The sequence below is a fragment of the Panthera onca genome, chromosome E2 (assembly GCF_046562875.1).
Source record: "Panthera onca isolate mPanOnc1 chromosome E2, mPanOnc1 haplotype 2, whole genome shotgun sequence".
Classification (NCBI taxonomy): Eukaryota; Metazoa; Chordata; class Mammalia; order Carnivora; family Felidae; genus Panthera; species Panthera onca.
The window spans coordinates 53,860,713-53,881,367 of record NC_138353.1 but is presented as its reverse complement, the minus strand read 5'-3'; the positions used below and the strand labels follow the sequence as shown (position 1 = coordinate 53,881,367).

At 44.9% G+C, this 20,655-nt stretch overlaps 1 protein-coding gene and 1 long non-coding RNA gene across 3 annotated transcripts in view; one reads left to right on the top strand and one right to left on the bottom strand.

Moving 5' to 3' along the window:
* Positions 1–10,318: 10,318 nt before the first annotated feature.
* Positions 10,319–20,007, bottom strand: DYNLRB2 (dynein light chain roadblock-type 2). Of its 2 annotated transcripts, none has more exons than XM_078439009.1 (4): positions 19,652–20,007; positions 16,966–17,047; positions 11,327–11,494; positions 10,319–10,562 (listed from the first exon to the last, which is right to left on the bottom strand). In XM_078439009.1, exons 1-4 carry the CDS (start codon positions 19,991–19,993, stop codon positions 10,519–10,521), a joined length of 636 nt encoding a protein of 211 aa, XP_078295135.1. In that variant the 5' UTR covers positions 19,994–20,007; the 3' UTR covers positions 10,319–10,518. The 2 variants fall into 2 exon arrangements, with proteins under 2 accessions (XP_078295135.1, XP_060506069.1); XM_060650086.2 differs by having other exon boundaries at positions 16,966–17,041; positions 19,684–19,790.
* Positions 19,904–20,655, top strand: part of LOC132690113 (uncharacterized) — a 771,167-nt gene continuing 770,415 nt past the window's right edge. Inside the window, exon 1 of the long non-coding RNA XR_013552544.2 lies at positions 19,904–20,013. This is a non-coding gene — a long non-coding RNA (uncharacterized LOC132690113). The remainder of the gene's footprint in view (positions 20,014–20,655) is intronic.

The window sequence follows — 20,655 nt, the reverse complement described above, 5'->3', positions numbered from 1 at the left end:
GATGTCATTAGTTAGGAGGAGGGCGTACTGGAGCAGGGTGCGTCCTTCATGTAGTGTGACTGGATGCCCTTTTAAAAAAGGAAGACGGCAAAGACACCCAGGGAAAAAAGCCACAGTATGACAGAGGCCCAGCTGCAAACCAAGGATCCCCAAAGACTCCCAGCTACCACCAGAAGCTAGGAGACAAAGAAGGACTTCAGCCTCCAGAGCTGCAAGAGAATGATTTCTGTTGTCTTAAGCCATGCAATTTGTGGTAGTTTGTTACAGCAGCCCTAGGAAATTAAAACATCCTTGGTACCTAAGCTCCTGGCAATGGCTTTGTTTAAGCACCCAGCCTCCGAGGCCACACAGGTCCCGAGAGGCCGTTTATCTCCTTAGAGTCTCCGTTTCCTCATCTGCAAATCAAAGGCGAACACATCTCCTTCCAAGACTGTTAAACACGTAAAGCAGTGCCTGGTCCGTAACTGAGCACCATTGACATTAAACATCTACCCCTTGTCAGTATCTGGCTCCCATGGTCCCGTCATGTTGGGGGACATGAGTCTAAAGTGTTCTCTGAACACAGATCAATGCCATGGCTTTATTAAAAACCAGTGAATGTCCTTTTCAAAAGAGAGGATAATTCCATGCATGCCATGTTCTCTCTCTCTCTCTCTCTCTCTTAATATCCTTTTGCACTTCTTAGCTTATGGTGCAGGAAGACCCCCTTCTCGGCAAGAGTGAATGCTAACACACAGGGCTGCCCACCACTGCCCAAGGACAGAGCCGCCTTCCCTGCCAGCCAGGGTGGGGTCAAGGGGGTGCAGATGCTGGGGAGCAGTGGGTGGGGAGTCTGGCCTCCGATCTGGGGAAGCTCAATGCTGCCGGGGGCTTTAATATCCGCTCTCCACAGCTTTATCTCCCCTCAAGATGGCCATGCTGATTGCAGCCCAATAAAGCTGGAGTTCTGGAGGGGGGTCGTTCTGCTGTCCCTGGTTATTGCGTTTAGAGGCTACCGTAATACTCTTCAGGGAGAGGTGGCAGTGATTCAAGGTAACTCAAGAGTCTAGGAGTCCTGGATGTTTATGGTTCCTTCTATCCCCAGGGATTTTAGGATTCAGGGCGTGTGGCCACACGGCAAGGCCAGCCGGCGGCTGACATGAGGAAGAGATTTAACAGAGGCCAGTACCTCCCGGGGTGCCGGGTGGTTTATACACGATTAGCCGTGTATACCCCACAACAAACCTTAGGGTGTCTGAAGACAGGTTCCCTAGAAGTAGGCCCTCCACAAGGATTCCTGTGCATGTGATGGATGCAGGAGGAGCTCCAGGGAAGCCAGCAGGGAGAGGCGGAGCTGGGTGGGAGGGGAAGTAGCCCAGCAAAGATGCTATTTCAGGCCAAGACCATTTTGGGGGGGCACACAGGGGCCGCTGGAGGGTGAATTGCGCCTCTCCTGGGTGCACGGGAGCTGGACTTCCACACTCCTGCACCCAACACTCACTGGCTGAAGGCCTTGAGGGTCAACGTGAGCAAACGCCCAGGCACTAAAGGTTCTCTCTGTGTGCTTACAAAGTGGCTCCAGTAACCCCAAGGCAGAGCAAACCTACCTTGCAGGCCAGCAGAAGGATACACAGAAGTGATTAAAAAAGAAAAGAAAAGTATTCAAGGGCATCTGGGTGGAAGCCAACAGCGTCTGCTACAGGGAACAATTAAGATCTCCTATTTTACAGATGATAACACTGAGGTTCAAAGAGTGAACCGGAACCAGCATTCCCTGGAGAGATTAGTGGCTGAGTCAGGATTTGAACCTATGTCCTTTCCACTGCGTGGTGATGGTGGGCCTGTTGGTGGCTGGGAACCTATGGCTGAAAGCACTGATCTTTCTTGTCGCTTTTTATCATCTCCCTGAGATACCACATCCCTGGCCTCACAGACCTACTTCCTGCAAGGAGGAGAGACTCCCTCTGCCACCAAAGAAAAAAACATTTCGGTAGCATTTTCTATGCGTAAAAAAAGCAATAAACAACGATAAGGATGAGGGCTTTGCCACTCACGCACAGCACAGCTGAGTCTTTCCATGGATAGTAGGGAGAAACTGGACAAAGAGTCAGATTCAACTTATGCAAAGTACACAAAGAGGAAAAACTAACGTCTGGTGACTCAAGCCAGGCCCTGAGTGCTCCTTGGGGTGGGTTAGAGGCCTGAAGGAAGCCCAAAGGGTACTTCATTCAGTTGTTTCTGATTTGGGGTGCTGGTTACACGGCTGTGTTCAGTTCGTGAAAATTCATCGAGCTAGGTACTTTGTGTATGATTTTTATATGCGTAGCATGCTCCAGTAAAACTTGGAAGTTGCCGGAAAAAGTGAAGGAAACAGAAGATAAAGAAGGGCGAAAGGGAGAAAATAAAATAAAGCATAATCCCACCCACTCAGAAATCACCCTTGTTAATGTCTGGTGTGTATTTCTCAACATCTTTCCACGTGCGTGTGCACACGTACGCAAACACGTGCGACAGAATTCCTGGCTGTGTTGGAGCTGATTATCCTAATCTTGAGAGTAGGACAGGCTGTTTTTGGTACTGACAGCAACAGAAATAATAATGGCAACCCCAAATCGGGAATCAATATTCTGGCGAGCGCTGGGAAGAAAGAGGTCTGACAGAAACCTTTGAGGTTCGATACATCTGGGAGGTGGAGACTCAGTGATAAATCTACCCTTATTTATTTAAAGTCTGTGTCCCATTTGTCCCCCAAAACTGGAAGCGTGGATTATGCCACACACAGTATTCTTCATCCAAGCTGTCTATGCTGTGTGTAGACTAAATGCTGACTCTGAATCATACGCGGGGCTTGCAATGATAAATAACGCGGGGGTTCTGACCTCAAGGGGCTTTGAGTCGAGTACTGTAACTCTGGGCAAGACACTGCCATCTTGCGAGCCTCGTTTTTCTTATCAGGAAAGGGGGGATAATAAAATCTACCAGGGGAGAGTCCTCTGCGTGGAAGAACCATCTGATTACTGAATAAGGTCGGGAAACCTGGCTGGGGAATCAGCTTTGGTTGGGTTTTACAGGGTGTCTCTTTTCTCTTTCTTTGAGTTGGGATTGGGGTGACACCCTTTTACTTATTTCTTGGTGGTGGCTTTGAGTGGCTTGGGCTTGGTAATGGAGGAAGATTTCAAGAAGAGACAAATAGTATGGCGGGAGTGTTCCTAAACCCACCCAGTCACAGCCCCTCTCCCTGGGGCACTTGCTGGGGGAAATACATTTCTGCATCCTGGGGTAGCACTTGGAAAGCCTTAAGGAGAACAAGAATCTGCTGGAAATCTTCCTCAATGCAGATCTCCATTCAGCAGGTCCGGGATGGGCCCCTCAGGGCCCCCTAAGGACCACTGGGTATATGTGTGGGGTGGGGAAGGACAGGAGAAGAGGAAAGAATGGAAGGGGAGCCTGGCCTCCTTTACAGAGAGCAAACAGCTTTGCTCACCTCTAAATTAAGGTTGTGTTGTGCATGAAGGTCGCGATTCCTAAAGCAAGGTTTCAAAACCACTGGCCTAGAATAAGCCTGGCTCGCCAGCTCCTTCCAGCCAGATCACTCACGCCCTCTCCTTCACACTGTAAACTCCCATTCTGCCTTTCACATCCAGCTGAGGTGTATCTGCTTGAATGCAGTGTTCCTTAAACACCAAGCCTTTATCAGCCCCTTATCTGTACTGCCTAGGCCCTCACACACGCTGCACTGGTTGCTATTATCTCAGTGTACTGAAAATGTGTTCTTTGCACACCTATCTCCGTTATACACTAGGAGCTTTGGGGGCAGGGATGACATCACCCACGTCCGCTCCTGGGCACAGAGTGTGCCCGGCATGAAGTAATTCCTGGTTAAATGCTTGCAGAATGGGCACTACCTGGTTAATGCTTCCCTGATTAAGAAGCACACCTTCTTTCCTTTAAATTCTCAAATGGAGCCTGTATTTTTATTAATCTGAGATTTCATAAATGGTTATTAATCTTTGCTTGCATCTCCCGGAAATTGCATGGGCTTGGCAAGAGCAGGTAAACATGTTCAGATAATATCCTCTTCCCCGGCCCCTGACATCACTGATGGTATTGTGCTTTTTTTTTTTTTTTTTCCCTTGGAGACGCTAGACATTCACTTTCCCGCTACTTCCCTGAGACATGATCAAATACCCACCGGAAGGTCTGGAGTTTGTGAACAACTTAAAGTTCACGTTGGATAAGGGATCTGGCCGACAGCACCATTTGGGCCATTGTAATTTGATGATGCTGGCACCAGCCCATTCCCCAGAGGTGTGGGATTTGCCCATACACGCCTCCCAGGCCCGCTCCACAGAGGGTGCAGCTGTGAGTGCTAGAACCTATTCCAGGAGCCAGACCTTCTGGCCCCCTGGCACTGATGGAGGGGCCCCAGATAGCTCCTTGGGGCGACTCAGGAAGCAGGAGTTGTGCAGGAGCAGAGAGAGAAGGAGGCCCCTGAGAGTCGATGACCTGCCTTCACTCATTTCGCGATCTGAACTGAGAATCTCATCTTGCCATCTGAATCGAGAAGTTCTAAAGCTTCTAATTGGTCAGAATCCCATCTTGAGTATTCTTGGGGGATGTAGCTCATTATGTTTACTTCAGAGGTGCTCATTAACTTAGCGAACCCCTTTGCAACCAACCGTGTGACCCAGGGAACAGTGTTTCTAAGATAGGCCTGGGAAGGGATAGAGATATTGACTATTTGACCCACAGACCCCGTGTCAGATTTTCTCCCAGGCACTGAGGGGTGTGTGTGTGTGTGTGTGTGTGTGTGTGTGTGTGTAAGTAAGTGTAAGAATAAGCCAGTTTGTGTTCTTAAGCCTTACAGACTGTCAAATGCACAGCTTCTCTTGAGTGGATTGTTGGGCAAATGCAGCCAGGTAATACGGACTAGAAATTCAGTCTTATGGATTGGATCGACTGATCGACTTATCAATCCAGACTAAATAGAAAAGCTGGTTATACGCGTAGGCAGAGTGGAGAGGGGGAAAGAAAGAGTGGTTCAAACTGGTTACAAGTGTGGACGGAACGGGGAGGTGGATAAAGCACAGGCTTGGTGAACACACAAAACAGTAGATGTGCTATTGATGGGGAGATTAGTCCTCTGAGCCATTCCCGATATGATGGGATTCCACAAAGGGGATGGTAGTCTGACATCCTGTAGACCCGGATGGAGAATTGACTGCTGGGGATTTGAGGGGTTCGATCAAAGGATTAGGAGCAACCACTCTATCCGATGGACTCCATAGCAATTGTCCAATATCCACGTTGTGACGTGCATCACATTTATCATGATAACCTAACACCTGGGATGGCCATCTTCCAGCACTTTCTGGTTCTCCACGCAGTACTGATGAGGGTGATGATGCTGGTTGTGACGACCCTTTGCTGAACATCTGCTAAGTGTCAGGTGCTTTGTGTAATTTTTTCGTGTGTCCCAACAACTTGCAATGTAGGAATTATGGTCTGTACTCTTCACATGAGGGTTCTAAGGCTCAGCGATTTTAATTTCCTTGTCACAGGTCTGGTGAGTCAGCGATGGAAGGGAGTGGTTAAGAGTGTGTGCCCGAGTCATGTGTTGAGGTTGCCGGTGCCTCCTCTGACACTTAAAAAGCTTGATTGACCTTGGGCAAGCTGTGAGACTTCTCTTAGCCTTGGTGTTCTTGTCCGCAAAACGAGTCTGTTGTGAAACTCCACCGTGCCTGTCACATAGGAAGTGATCAACAAATGTTAGCTCCTGCTGCTCATTCTCTTTTCTCTTTTCTTCCCCTCTCCCTCCTCTTCCTTCCCCTCTTTTCCTTCCTCTTCTTCTTCCAAAAATAATAATAAATTATTATCATTAATATTATTATTATTGACGGCAGGGCTGGGAGTCACAGACAGACCTGTCTGGCTACGTAGCAGTGTTCTTTCCTCAATGCCACGCTGCCTTCTGGGCACAAGGGGAGGGTTGACTGCCAGGTGAGTCTGTGCCATACTTCTTTATCCCTTTGTCTCTCCTGTGGCTCTCCGCCACTCCAGATGCCCGGGGCCAGGTGGAGTGATGCTTTGAGAATTCACCTGCCCAGAATCCAGGTGGCCACTTCTCCTTCCAGCCAATGTCAGAGGCAGAGGCCACTCAGCAGGTGGAAGTGAAGTAGAGACCCCGTGCCTCAGTGAGAGGGATGCCTCAGTATCTGTTTCCCACCCACAGCTCTGCTCCGCAAGAGCCCAGCAATGGCTTCTTCTCCTGTCCAGCCAGAGCCATGGGGTGCGTTTTGAAGCAAGGGAGCGGGTGGTCACAATCCATCTGTTCAGGGCCTCTGATGAATACACACTTCCTCGGGAGCCAGCTCCTGGACCAGCTCTGATGAAAGCAGCCAGAGGTGACCCAAATATAGTGCAATGGCTAGGTAAGGACTTTTTGGTGCCAGGCAGCAGATGAAACCCACTCCAGTGGAGTGTACAAAAAAGAGGAAAACTTACGAGTGGGCTTTGGAGGTGCTTCATAAACCCGAGGGTAAAAATACAGCTGAGGACCTGGAACATGGCAGAGAACCCACGGAATGAATGCTGTGTCCTTGCTCTGTGGTACAAAGCATGGCAGCTCTATTCCTTCCTACTGAGAATGGGCTCTCTCTGCTACTCCCCTGTGGAAATTGGGGTACCCCAACACCTGTGCATCGGTCTAGCCACCTGGGGGCTTCCTCTCTGTCTTCCAAATCTAGGTAGCAGGGAAGCATCTCTCACTGGCCTCCTCTGGGCCCCTGAGAAACTTGATGGAATTGCATACAGATTTTAAGAGAAACCCTAGGTAGGAATATGGAACTCCTTGTTAAGTGATAAATAAAGGAATGAGAGAAAATTGTGTGCTCCACAGGATTATAACTCTTTAAATCTATTTATGCATGAGGTTAAAGATTAGAAGAAGCCACAGTGAGGTATATTAAATGGCTCGTATTCTGGTAAACTTGGTTTATGTTGCCAATATTGCTAACAACAACAACAACAACAACAACAACAACAACAACAACAACAAATGGCATCTATGCTCTATAGTTCAGAATGTTAGGCCACTGCAGGTGGGCACATCTGTGGGCAAGTAATCTGAGGTCTAGAAAAATGTGGACCCTGCTGATCACTAAATCGTAGAGTCAGGGTCTCAGTCTCTTTCTCCTGCACCATGTTCCACCTCATGCTGTGAAGATGACCAAAGAATGAGAATTTTAAAATCATTTTTGTGCGCAGTAGGGATGTTTAATGTTGGCGACATCTAGAGAGTGAGTCCCAAGGTCATGTATGGTGAAGGGAAAAAAGGCGTGGACGTTTCTTAGAGAAAGAACCTAGGAGGAAGGAAGAAGTTCAGTCTTCTTTTCTCTGTGTTCAAGGAATGACTGAGTACATGGCTAACTCAACCTTCTAATCAAGTTTTCATAAGAGTATACAAAAAAGTGTTACTAACCTGAAATATTCAAGATACTAAGAATATTTCAAGCTGCCACGCGGATGCCTGAGTTTCCATATCTAGAGTTGATTTCCTGTTAGGGGAGCACTCTTAGCCCCCATGATTCCCACAACTTCAGATACCAGTTTATCATTTGTAAGGCTCCTGATTGAAGATGTTACTACTCTGAAAGCTCTGTTATAGCTCCAAACATGTTCTAGTTTTTTTTTTTTTTAAGAAACAGAATATAAGACCCAATAGTGGTTGACTGAATGAATATCTGTGGCCATTTCACCTAAACATGCTCTAGTTCCCTATTCAAGGGTGGTGCGTTCTTTTCTAATGTCAGAAAAGTAAGGATATTTTGCCCCATGTCAAAGACGTACTAGGGATCATTGTAATTTGTCAAAGACTGATCCGAGTCTTAGTCCACGGTAATTTTTGCTTTGGAAGATGATAGGTAATCTAACTAAAAAAACCCAGAATGTACCCTGTAAAAGGGACTGTGAGAGGCTGTGCCTGCTGGAGCCTTGAACAGGCTCTTGCCCATTCTCTCCTGGGATGGTCCTGCTATTCCGTGATGAAGATTTGGGGGCTTGTAACGCTAATGAGGTATAAAGGCATTTTCAGCTATTTTATTAAGCTGGCATTTCCAGGTTCGTTATCATTAATATTTATAGTTGGGATATGTTCCCCCAGAGAGTCTGCAAATAGCTCTCCCATTTGTTCAGGTAAAGTTGATAGCAAGATGGGGAGGTACCATTGAGCCCAGGCTTGTACTTCTCGTAGGAAACAAAAGCTTTGGCACCGGTTTTACATGGATGTGGGTCTCTTTAGTCTGTGTGTTCGGGCACCTTTTAAATAGAGTTAATTAACTATGCTGTTATGAATCCAAGGGGGAATGTGGACGTCTGTGTGCTGGAAGGCAGAGAGGGGTGGTACAAATCCCCCAAGATCATAGCCTCCTCCGTTGCGACTGGTGTTGGCAAGTTCTCCCTTTTGTTGCCACAGTCTCTGTCTCCAACAAAGGGTTACAGTGTCCTCTGGGTGCGGAAGTGCAGGCAGGATCACAGCAGAGTTTCCTACCCAACAGGATGGAAGGGTTTTCTTCCCAGGAAGAGCCCACACAGAGCCCGGGCACTTGCAATGGTGTCATCTGTACCTGTCAGAGACTTCCCACTGCTGCATCTCAAATGGGGCTTGAAATTTCTGGCTGGGCCAGGAGGAAGGAAGTGGCTTTGCCACTCAGCCGTGCGTCTGCTGACGAGCTGTGGGTGGGCTGGGAAACTATGGGGAGATGACAGATTTAGGTACTGGAATCCAGTGTTACCTCTGGTACATTTTATGACAACGAGCTACTTTTTACTTCCTAAAAACAATTTTTTTTGGAAGGGGTACAGCTTATACAAGAGCATAAGCCCCCTGAAAAAGATCATAGGCACCAATTTCATTGGCATGACCAGTCCAATACAAACGCACATACCCAATTCCTGAAAGACACCTGATCCATGATTCAGGCGAAATCCTCACCTGCGAAATCAAGGGGTTGGATAGACCATCTCTGTGGTCCTCTCCCTCAATGATGCATTTTCTTGCCATTTGAATTCTAACAAGCCCTTGTTTATGTTTGGAATGCTCAGCAGGTGCTGAAGCTGTCCCTGGGTGAGTGAGTTATGATACCTACACCTCTTTGGGCTGAAGGATGAGGTTGGGTCCGGCATGGTGTGTCTGGTCTCCAAGTCATGGTGTGGAAGGAAGGGAAAGCCCGTGACTGAGATCTGCTCTTCAGCTGAATTTCCTCTATTTACAGGCTGCATCTGGGTCCTGGTGGGAGGGGCTTGGGGGTGGGGAGCAGGTGGCACTGGGGACTCTAGGGACAGGAAATACAAATTCGATACCACCTAGAGGTGGAAAATAGAGAACAAGGTGTTGTAAAAACAGCTAAGAAATTAGAGACATGGTAACCAAGAGCAACATGTGACCCTTGTAAAATCATGGATTAAAAAAAAAAAGCTGTAAAGGACATTATTGGGACCTTTGGGGAAATTTGAATATGACTGTGTATGAGATGGTATTGTATCAATATTAAATGACTTAAGTATGAAATTGGGGTTATGGTTGTGTGTGTGTGTGTGTGTGTGTGTATTTTTTACATGTATATCTAGACAGAGAGAGATGAAACAAATGTAAAATATTAACAGTCGGTGAATGTGAGTGAAGCTTAGGTGAGTGTTGACTGCTATTCTTTTTGACTCTTTTTGACTCTTCTGCAGGTTTGAAGTTACTGAAAATAAAAAGTTGTGGGAAAATTACTCAAAAGTCAAATATGCGCTACAGTAGAGGGAACTGGGTAAAAGGCACACAAGATCTCTATGTTATTTCTTACAGGTTCATGTGAATCCTCAGATGTATCAAAATAAAAGGCTTAATTAACAAAAGAGAGAATATGAGGCAAATACAGCAAAATATTAACATCTGTTCTAACGGGTCTTGGAAATCTGTTCTATTATTCGTTTCATTATTTTCTGAATGTTTGAAATATCTAGTAAAAAAACACCCTCTGGAGTTGTGGGAGGAGGCGCTCAGCTGTGGGGCTGACCCTGCTGAGCGCCACGCCTCTGACTTTTTAATGTCCCTCGTTTAACCTGGGAAAGCATCTAGCGCCCCTAGAGGATGAGGACTTCCTACTCCCCGGTAGCTCCCGCTGTGCTCCATGGAACCTCCGGGACGTGCTAATGAAACGGGCAAAAGGACACAGCCACGTTGATTCTTGGCACACCTCTAGACTACAAGGACTGTTGCAAGGAAGGCTTGCTAGGATTCCCACTAGAATCCTTCAGTCTGGTGTACTATAAAAAAAAAAAAAAGAGACCTCTATACCAGAATTCATTTATTACATAACTAAATCACAACTTTACAATACATTTGAAAGGGAGTAAATGAGACGTGCAGAATAGTTTGTGAAAATAGTAAATAATGTCTGAAAGATCAGATTGGAATATAATCTTGGTAATAACTAAGGAGTAAATAAAGCATTTGCAACTGGGCATCACAGGACAGGATGGGCCGTAGCAGGTCTATTCACATGGATTCTGAATGACGATCAGAAGATATTCCTTATCTGTGGAGAGAGACGGACAAAGTTAATCCACTGGAAGAATTCAATTTACTGAGTGAATACTTCGGCTAATCTGCGTTTCTCTTCAAAACATCACTTGGACTCTCTGTAGACCAATGGTTTCCCACCCTGGTTGCACATCAGAATCACCTGCTGAGCTTTCACTACCACGACCCGGGACCCAGTTCCAGAGGTTCTGAGTTCACCGGCCTGGGGTACGGCCTCTGGTATCAATAACTGTTTTTGTAAAGCTTTCCAAGTGCTTTTGATGTGCAGCAGGGTGAGAACACAGTATATGGGTAATTCTGATGTTATAGATGTTCTCTAGAGAAGTTTGTTCCAGACTAGATTTGGGAGCACGAGTCCTGTGTTACACAGACATTGGTGCACACTGTGAATGTAATTCCTTCAAGGAGAGGAGGGTTTCTATGGCTGCCGTCTTGAGGCAGGCCCGGTGAATGTGTTCTCTCGCGGGGAGGGTTTAAGACCCTACAGGGCTTTGAGCCACTCCCTGCATTATCCCTATTTTGATTACTGGTAATAAATGCAAATGGGAAAAATTCAGATTCTTCAAAGGTTAAATCTGTCGCTAACTTCACAAAATTTCCAGCTTGAGTTTTTCAGATTCCAACGTCTTTCATTTTGTAATTGGAGAACACTACGCGCCATATTGCAGGTTAAAGTCTGTATGTCCAGTTCCTTGAAACAGAGCTTTTATCCAGTAAAGGAGAAAGATGCTTTAAATATGAAGTGAAACGCCACGTTACCTGGGGCTACCATGATTTCATGTTTCTTTGACCTGATCCTGAGAAAGGTGAGGTCATTCTGAGGATCAATGTCACGGACCGTGCTCTTGGCTTTCATTGTCAGCTGATGAAGAAGACCCGCGTACTGAACCGTCGTCGAGTTGTCCAAGGTTGTTCGGATAGGAATGCCTGTTACAAGAGTCACTTTTGGGTTAAAAGTTTTAACTGTCAAAGGAATGTGCACCCTGTGGATATACCGGAAAATACTGATGATTTTAAAGAGGAAGAAAAAGTTATGGCCGACATCACTCACTGGTAACAACTTTAGTTTCTTTCCTTCCGGTCTTTTTGTGTGTACGTGGGTCTTAAAATGTAGTTGTGACAAACCATCATGACAAATTGGACTACTGCTTTTTTCTTCATTTAAGTGATAGCATACCCGAGCTGTTCTTGTCAGTGACACGGTCCTCAAATTATTTTTAACGGCTGTGCACTATTTTATAACATACCGTCATTTGACCAATCCCCTATTGTTAGACTGGTAAGTATTGTTTTTTGGGTTTCGTGCACACATTATTTGGAAGCTGTGCACTGATTATTTCAGAACTGAGTTCACATATTAGTCTACCTAATGCCCTCCTCCAAGCAGTCGGTCTATAGCCATTTTGCTTTGAAATGCTTCATCCGTGACGTGGTGCTAATGTCCTCCCCTGAGGCCAGCAACAGAAGGGGATATCATAGCACACGTTGAGGAGTGTATCCAAAGGGGATTTTAAAAATTACGCTGTGGCTCCTCACATGGTATTTTGCAAACCTACATTTTATATGAGAGAATCTAGCAGCAAAGACACTGTGGTTTTGCTGGGCATTCCCCGGTTTGCGCTCACTCTTGGCTTAAGCATTCTTAGATTTAGCTGCTCGTGTGCTCTACTGTTCCATTATGCGATTTTAAAACTGAACCTATTAATTTAACTGGGAAAATCTATCCAGACAAATATGCAAGTATAATTCAATTCAGTTCAAATCAATCCAGCTCAATTCTGGTCACTCGGTGCTCAGCGCTTACTTGTTAACAGGTGCCGTGCTGGGTATTTTACGTGTACCGTGTCTCGTCTGAGAGGGCTTTCAGATTATTGTGAGAACTACCAGACAGCCAGGGAATTGCAAGGATTCCATTTGCACACGTGCCTTGAATTTAGGGGGACACGTGAAGGTGAGTGTGGGGTGGCTGTCAGATCCCACAGGCACCTGAATGAAGGCCGATCAGTGGAAGAGGCTAACACAACTCTGGGTCGTCCCTCAGAGAATGCAATTCCAGAAGCTGTTAAACAAGAGGGGATTTCAGGAGTGGAACGCTCTTACAAACTAACGATTTTACCAGTTTTTCATGAAACTCTTTGAGGACCTCCATTCTGACTGTGAAACAGTCTCTTTTAAAACAACCGTTCGCTCTGGAATAGGTCTTGCCAAACGATACAAGGACAATATTTACAGGAAAATCTGTTCAATAAACAAGGTTTTATATCAAGTTTGTTAATTTCTGGATTATTATTTCTTGGCCACTTTCCCCCGAAGTCAGTTATGTCTTTCACACCTGATGAGCCATCACAAGGCATGTGTCTTTAACGGGCAGGGAGGTGAGAGGTAGCAAGCTCTCACCTTTTAAGGGCACTTTCTGAGGACTGGTTTTATTTTGCATCCTGAATAGTGACTACCTCCAAAGTCTGCACCGCTCAGTGTCAAAACCAGAAATACAGCCAGAATAAATTATTTAAAATGTAGATGACAAGATTATGAATCCAATGCTCAGGCCTATTTAGTTAGTCTATTCATGATCCAAGTCAATAAATAAAACAGCTAGCCTTTCTGAATAATAAGTGCACACTGTGGAAGCTCTGGGAGGTTTTCATATCCATTACAGACCACTTGAAAAAAATCAATCGACAAATATTTATTGAGCTCTTGCTTGGTACCCTGCAAGGTAATTAAAAAATAATTTATTAAGGAGCAATTTTAGCACATGGTATAAAATTCACTCATGGCCCCTTCTGCGAGGTGACCACTGCTCCCAGTTTCTTTGGGAACCTTGCAGAGATATTCTAAGTGTGTTCAAGTGTCTTTTTGTTTGTATTCTTTGCATTGTTTGTTCTCTATTCTGTAAAAAAAAAATTATTTTTCATGAAATACACTTGGAAACTCCTTCTGTTCAGTACACACAGGGCTAAGGCTAGGCGTGTTAATGACTGCATCACATGACTGTCGAATGCCTTGTGATACACGTAACAAGTATATCCTTCTGGCGGGCATTTAGGCTGTTCCCAGGCTTTGACTTTAATAAGCAAGGCGATGGAATATGTCCGTGTGCATGCCATTTCACATTTGTGTGTATGTATGGTATAAATCCCCACGATGGAACTTCTAGAACAAAGAAAATGAATTGGATATTGCCGAATTTATGGCACTACTTTAAAATATGACTCTTTATGATCCCAGTAAGCTGGTACTCTTCAACTGTGTATTTGTACTTTGGTTGATTGTATTTCAAAAATGTAAGGAACTGACTGGATGGCTGATAAAGTCTAATGAAATTCAAATGATTGATGGTTAGAAATGTCAAGAATATGTAAAATCAAGAGCCTCTGGAAATCAGGCTTATATACATAAGAATACGGGATAGTTATGACCGTCTGAGAAATAATATGTATTCACCAGTATCTAATTCAACAATCAGTGCTGCAATATTGTAAACCGTGAATGGTTGGATAAATGGGAAGCCGATGTTAGCAAAGGATCTAGTCTAATAAAAACCTCTACTGCTCAGCAGTGGGCTAAATTGGGAAGTCTGCTTTATTGTCATGGACAGGGCGCCTTGGTTTCACTAACGGTGAAACCAAAGGACTCTGTTTAACATGCCATATGAGATCGAAATGTATAAACCTGGTAGAAGGCCCACCTCGCCACAAATAAAACCTGGAGATATGTTAAAATGATTTGCTGAGAATTACACTAAACCCACTGGTGGTGTGCAAGAACATGTGAACACCATCTTAGTTAAATTTTTTTTCAGCATTTAAGTTCCTGGGTCTTCTGAAAGCTGCCGGGCTGCACCATAATAAATGGCACTTTCACCTAAAATTGAGTAGGCAGCTGAAATGGAATGGAATATTTTATTAATTCTGTTCACACAACTTATACCATATGCTATTAATAAACATGCTTGTCGTACACTCTGGTTATTAATAATCTGACCACAAAAATAAGACCCTCATTTATATTTTTGGGAAAATGGTTAATTTGGTGTTTGGAAGGGTGCCCCGAATCCTAACATAATCTTATCTTAGTAAGGGTTAATTAGAAGAAGTTAATGGGTTTTAAAAATCATATTTTGCCGCCTTTGGATAAGAAAAATATTGAGAGACTTCAAGCAAGTGAAAGCAAAGTCAATTGTAATTCCAGCGCTCAGAGATGATCGCCGTAACATAGCCCTGTCCTTTCTTCCATATTTACTGTGTGTTTGTGTGGCTGGCTATGTTTATGATTAGAAAATGTTGGCTACTGCTCTGTTCCGTGCTTTTCATCTAACGTTGTTTCCCATGACTCTAAATATTCTTCAACATTTTCAATAGAGTAGTGGTTCACCAAGTAAACATTACCTAATGAATGAAAAATTTTCCGTACTGCTGGGATAGATTTATTTACTTATTTGTCTGTTTCTTCACTGCTTTTGTACATGATGCCTCAGTGAGTATCCTTTGCAACTAAATCTGTTTCTTCGTCACTCCTTAGGATAAATTCCTAGGAGTGAAATTGCACGTCACAGGCTATGGACATTTTCAGACATATGATGCATATGGCTAGGATTATACACTTTTGACTAGGATCTTCCAGAGTGACTCGTAAGATGAGTTGTCCTGGGTTGAAAAGTATCTTTTCCCCCCAAATTCAAGTCTATCCTAAACCTTAGCATGTGAAATAGCATGTCTTTGCAGATGTAATTAGTTAAGATACGGTCACACTAGATTAGGGTGGGCCTGAATCCGACGACTGCGGTCCTCACAAGGAGAGAAAACAGACGCAGAGAGGAGAACGCCATGGGACGATGGAAGCAGAAACTGGACTGATGCCTCTACAAGCCAAGGAATGCAAGGACTTCCGGAAGCCACCAGAAGCTAAGAGAGCAGCAAGGAAGGATCCTGTAGAGCCTTCAAAGAACAGGCTGTCCTTACTGACACCCTTATTCCAATTCCCAGCCTGCAGACCCGAGAATAACTTTCTAATGTTTTAAGCCACCAAGTGTGTGGTACCTTCTTGCGGCAGCTGAAGGAAATGAATGCATTACCTTCTGAAGCCCCACACGTAGCCCGTCGTAGGGGGTGTGTGGACTTGATGAGCATGCCAGGAACGACACTCATTCCAGACAGAACAATGTGCTCGCGCTGCACCGCTTCCTGGAAATACTGGGCAGAACTCTTTCTTACCTATAAGGCTGATCTTAAATCCTTTCCCTCCTGATCACTCAAGCTGGGTGAATTTATTCATTTGGTGTTATTTTTCATTTTATTTTATTATTTGCAAAACACATCCAATGTTCTATTTACACATCAAATGTTGTCGCTGTACAAATCAATTAAAAATGTCCACATGCTGAGAACTATTTAATTATAATTCTGTTAAGTGTTGGGTACTGTGCTAGGCACCCAACAATTAACATTTCATCCAACTATCATAAACCCTCAGTGAAGTAGGTTGTGTTCTGTCTTTAACGGCTAAGGGATTGAAGTCTGAATGTAAACAGGCGGTAGTATGTAGTTGCTCAATAAATATTTGCTGATGGATTTGTGCCAAAAATAATGATTAGCTGTGAGATTCTGTTGCAAAGCACTCCGTGTGCCATGGCAATTCACCAATTCTGTGGTTGCGCCGTGAGTTATGTGAAGTAGCTACTCTTATTTCCACTAATGCTCTGGGATTTGTGGTATTTCTTGCCTTTGCAAATGCCTGAATTAGCAATGAAACTAGCAGGAACCTTCAAGAGATTGCCACCATAGCTGAGCCCATAGCAATGTGCCAGAGAAAAGGCTTTGTGGATTGTTAGCAGGGATTGTGGGACGAGAGAGCGCAAGTTTCTGGTATAAGTTTACGGATCTCCTAGGTGGACATGCGTTGGCCCTTTTATACTATATCCACAAAGACTATCCTGTAAGTCGTATTAAAATTTATTCTCAAATATTTTATTAAGTGTGGGAAAGGAACAATTTCACTTAAAAGGAAGACTGAAACTCTGCACCCTTTGTAATGTTAAAATAAAAACTAACTGCCAACAATGATATTCTCCCTATCTTCAATATGATACTTTCAATGGTATCCCTGAAATATTAGAGGAGTTACCAAAGCTTTAAAAATTAGACATGTATAGTGTTTCTTAGGAATACAGAGATATTTTTAGACATGTTTTATTCATATTTATATCTTTAACTCTTAGCAGAGTGCTTGGTATATAGGAGGTACTCAATAGATATTTGGTGAGTACATGTTATAGCTACGACACAGAAAATAAACTTTACATTTCAAATTCTAAGGTGTCTGTCTTAGGCGAGGCACAGCCAACAGGTCCTTGTTTGGCTTGTGTGTATCTAGAAGGCGTCCTGTGATATATTTACCTTCTGCATTCACGACCATAGTTCCCATCACCCCTTTATGGCTCTGGATCCTCTTTAGGGTTTCTTCCACCTCCGCCTGAAGAGATCAAGAAGGCAACTAACCAAAGGGGGTCTTTGCGGTAACCCTAATCCTAAAGTAAATGTTTGGAAAGACACCTACTCCCCCGTCCCCTTAACCTAAGGTACTGCATACTATGATCTCAGACCTTCGGAAGAGACCTTTGAAACCGCCAAGTCCTGTCTCCAAGCCTGCATAAGACTCCTGCTAACAACTCTGACACATCTCTTGGTGTGAACTCTTCTGGAGAAGGAGAGCTTACTACCTCACAAGAGCTCACTCAATTTTCAATGTCTCTATTTGCTGGAAAAGCATTCTCTATATTGGACAGAAATCTGCTCCCATTCATGTTTTACTCATTGATCTTTCTGTATTCGTATGAAAAATTCCTTTTCTGTATTACACTTCTTTAAATAGTTACAGAACTATTGTCATTATCTCCTCTGTCTGAAAGTATCCCTTAGGGGTGCCTGGGTGGCTCAGTTGGTTAAGCATCTGGATCTTGATTTCTGCTCAGGTCATGATCTTATGGTTCGTGAGATCAAGACCCATGTTGGCCTCCGTGCTGACAGTGCACAGCCTTCTTGGGATTCTCTCTCTCTCTCTCTCTCTCTCTCTCTGCCCCTCTTCTGCTTGTGTGCTCTCTCAAAGTAAATAAATGTAGAAAAAAAAGTATCCCTTAATGAGAAATCTTATTCTCACTCCTAAATGTTACCTACTTGGGAGTTCAGATGATTAAATTCAGGATACTCTGTAAACACAACATATCCCAGGATTCTCTTGGTAACGTGCCTGGGTCTCAGTGCAAGCTGAATATTCACCCATGAATGATTATGTTGGAGCCCCACTGGGTTTTAAACTCAGCTTCCTGAATTAATCTTACGCACAGACTATCTTGTACCAGTTTTATTCCCTTCTACAAATGCTAAAATCACAGATAATCTTTTTCAGACCTGCATATGACTCCTGAGTAATCACTGGATATTCCGAATTCAAGCAGTATCCTGCAGAGTGTCTTGATGAGGGTTTTTTTTTTTTTTCCCTTCTAACCTCAAATGGGTAAACATTATGCTACTTAATCAAAAGACAGTTTTCTTTCGGAACGGCTGGGTGGCTCAGCTGGTTGAGTGTCTGACTCTTGATCTCGGCTCAGGTCATGGTCTCACAGTTTGTGATTTCAGGCTTGGCACTGACAGTGTGGAGCCTGCCTTGGGATTCTCTCTCCCTCTCTCTCTGCCCCTCCCCTGCTCACACACTCTCTCAAAATAAATAAACATTTTTTTAAAAAGATAGTTTTCTTTTGCCTTTGATGTGGGCAGGAACACTGATTTCCTCTTTTCCATAACTACAGCATATGCTTGCTGAATTTCAGGCGTTTGTGTACTGGAGTCACATTTTTTGCCGTTACGAATATCATCTATATTATATACCTAGCATGTTCTTTAAATGATCTCACTACTAAAAGCTACTAAAAAACAAATGGATTTTTACAAGGAAACTACAACTACACATCACTACCACAAATGGAAAGCTGCTACTATTTGTCCGAGACAGAAATAACCGCAAGAACGAACAAAATGAAGAGAGTGCCTGTTATTAAATTCTACCCCAAAGAAAGGTCTGAGCCTGAGGTCTGATATTCAGGTGAAATATGGAAAATACCAAATGACAGTGATACTCAGGACCTAACAGTGCCAGGAGCTTTCTTGGATACAGTCTCCAGGCTGGGGGAAAAAATGGAAGAGGAGTCACTTCCTCAGGTGTGATTCGCTCTGTGTGATTTGTTATTTCTGAGCTATTTTACATAGCAACTACTGTTTGCGTCTCACTTTGGGAAACACTGCACCAAAGCACAACAGTGATACAGGGGATCAAGTATCACATTTTGGCCGTCTTTAACACAATGTGCATAGCTCCCTACAACCACTAACCCCCCTTTATCTTTTTTTTTTTTTTTTTACTTCTTTCCCAAACGGCTCTTTCTGCTGTCAGCCTCTCCCTCTCTCCTTCCAGTTGTTTCTTCGTGATTTCTGCACCCCTCCAATACAATCTCTTAATCCCCATCTCCAATCCCCTTTCGCCTCTCTTAAAAAACTCGCCTTGCTCCTCTTCAAGCTATCCCCAGTCTCCGCTTTCTATTTACTGATTTATTTATTATCTCTCCCCTCCCTTTCCTCTTTATTTTCCTTTCTTCTTTCTCAGTATCGCCTCCTTCTCCCTTCTCCTCACCCCCTCTGCTCTCCCTGCGGCCCCTTTCTTCCTTCCCAGGTTCTGACTTCTCTCCCTCTCGCCTCTTTCCTTTTCAAACTTCCCTCGCTCCGGAGCTCTCTCACCCCCTCAAGACCTTTCATCCCCCCGTCTCTCTCTTCTCCTTCTCGGCATCCACACCCCGCAAGTTCCACTCGCCAGAGCCACCCCCCTTGATATCTATCCCTCAAGACAGCTTCCCCCATCTAGGCATCTTCTCCCCTCCAAGGTCGCCCTCTCCCTCCTTCCCCGTCCAAGAATCTTCTAGAGCCCCCAGCCTTCGCCACGGCCCCCGGACCGGCTGGCGAGGGACGGCCTCGGGGGCAGGGCAGCGAAAGTCCCTCCCCTCCCCCCCCCCCCACGACGTGGGCTCCCCTGAAGCGCCGGGTCGCAGACGGAGGCTCCAGATTTACCATCGTGCGAAACGCGGCTCAGCCCGGCGTCACCGCTGCCCGGGAAGTCAGCAACGCTTCCAGCCGTTGCTAGGCGACGGGGGAGGAAGTGACCTCCCGGAAGTGCGGGTGCACGCGCCTGCGTGTCCGCGGATCGGGCGGCAGCCCGCGGCGGCTCTTCCGCCCTGAAGTGGCCTTGACGCCTCCCGGCCGCCGTAGGCGGAGGTTGGGGGCCGGTGGCCCCGGGCGCCCACTTGGGTGCCCCCAGCCCCGCGGGGCCGTGGGCCTGAGGACGCTCGGCGGGCACAGGCCTGGTCATTCGTTCGTCCATTCATTCACTCACTCCTTGAGGTACGCCTTAAGGTAACAGCCACTTCCTCACTCACGAGCGTTTTCTTGACCGCCTGCCACGTGCCGGGCGCTCTAGGCCCGAGTGCATTCTAGCTGGGGGAGACAGGCCGAATGCGACGGGCGAAGCAACACTTGCCAAGTGTGATACGTGCTGCGGAGCAAATAAGCAGGGGATGGGTCCGTCTGACTCCCCAGCTCGGGCTGCCTTAGAGATTTGGTGATAGGCTCAGCCGCTTGGCGAGGCCCAGTGTCCTCGCTTTCTCGGTGCCCTGTGCAGGCGGATACGTGTGTTCCCCCCCCCCCCCCCCCGCACTCCCCCCCCCGTCCCCCACCGATAGTTTTTTTCCGGAAAGAAAAACATGTTGCAGCATCGAATTGTACAATTATATATATAATATATATTATGCATATAATATATATTATGTATATGTTATATATAATATATACTATATACATAATATATATTATAATATAATAATATATATTATCATATAATATATATTAATATAATAATATATATATTATATATAATATGTATATAAAATATACATTATGTATATATTATATATATAATATATTATATAATATTGTTGATGTATAACTCCTTACTCCTTACCCCCCAAACAGTAGGGTAAGCTACCT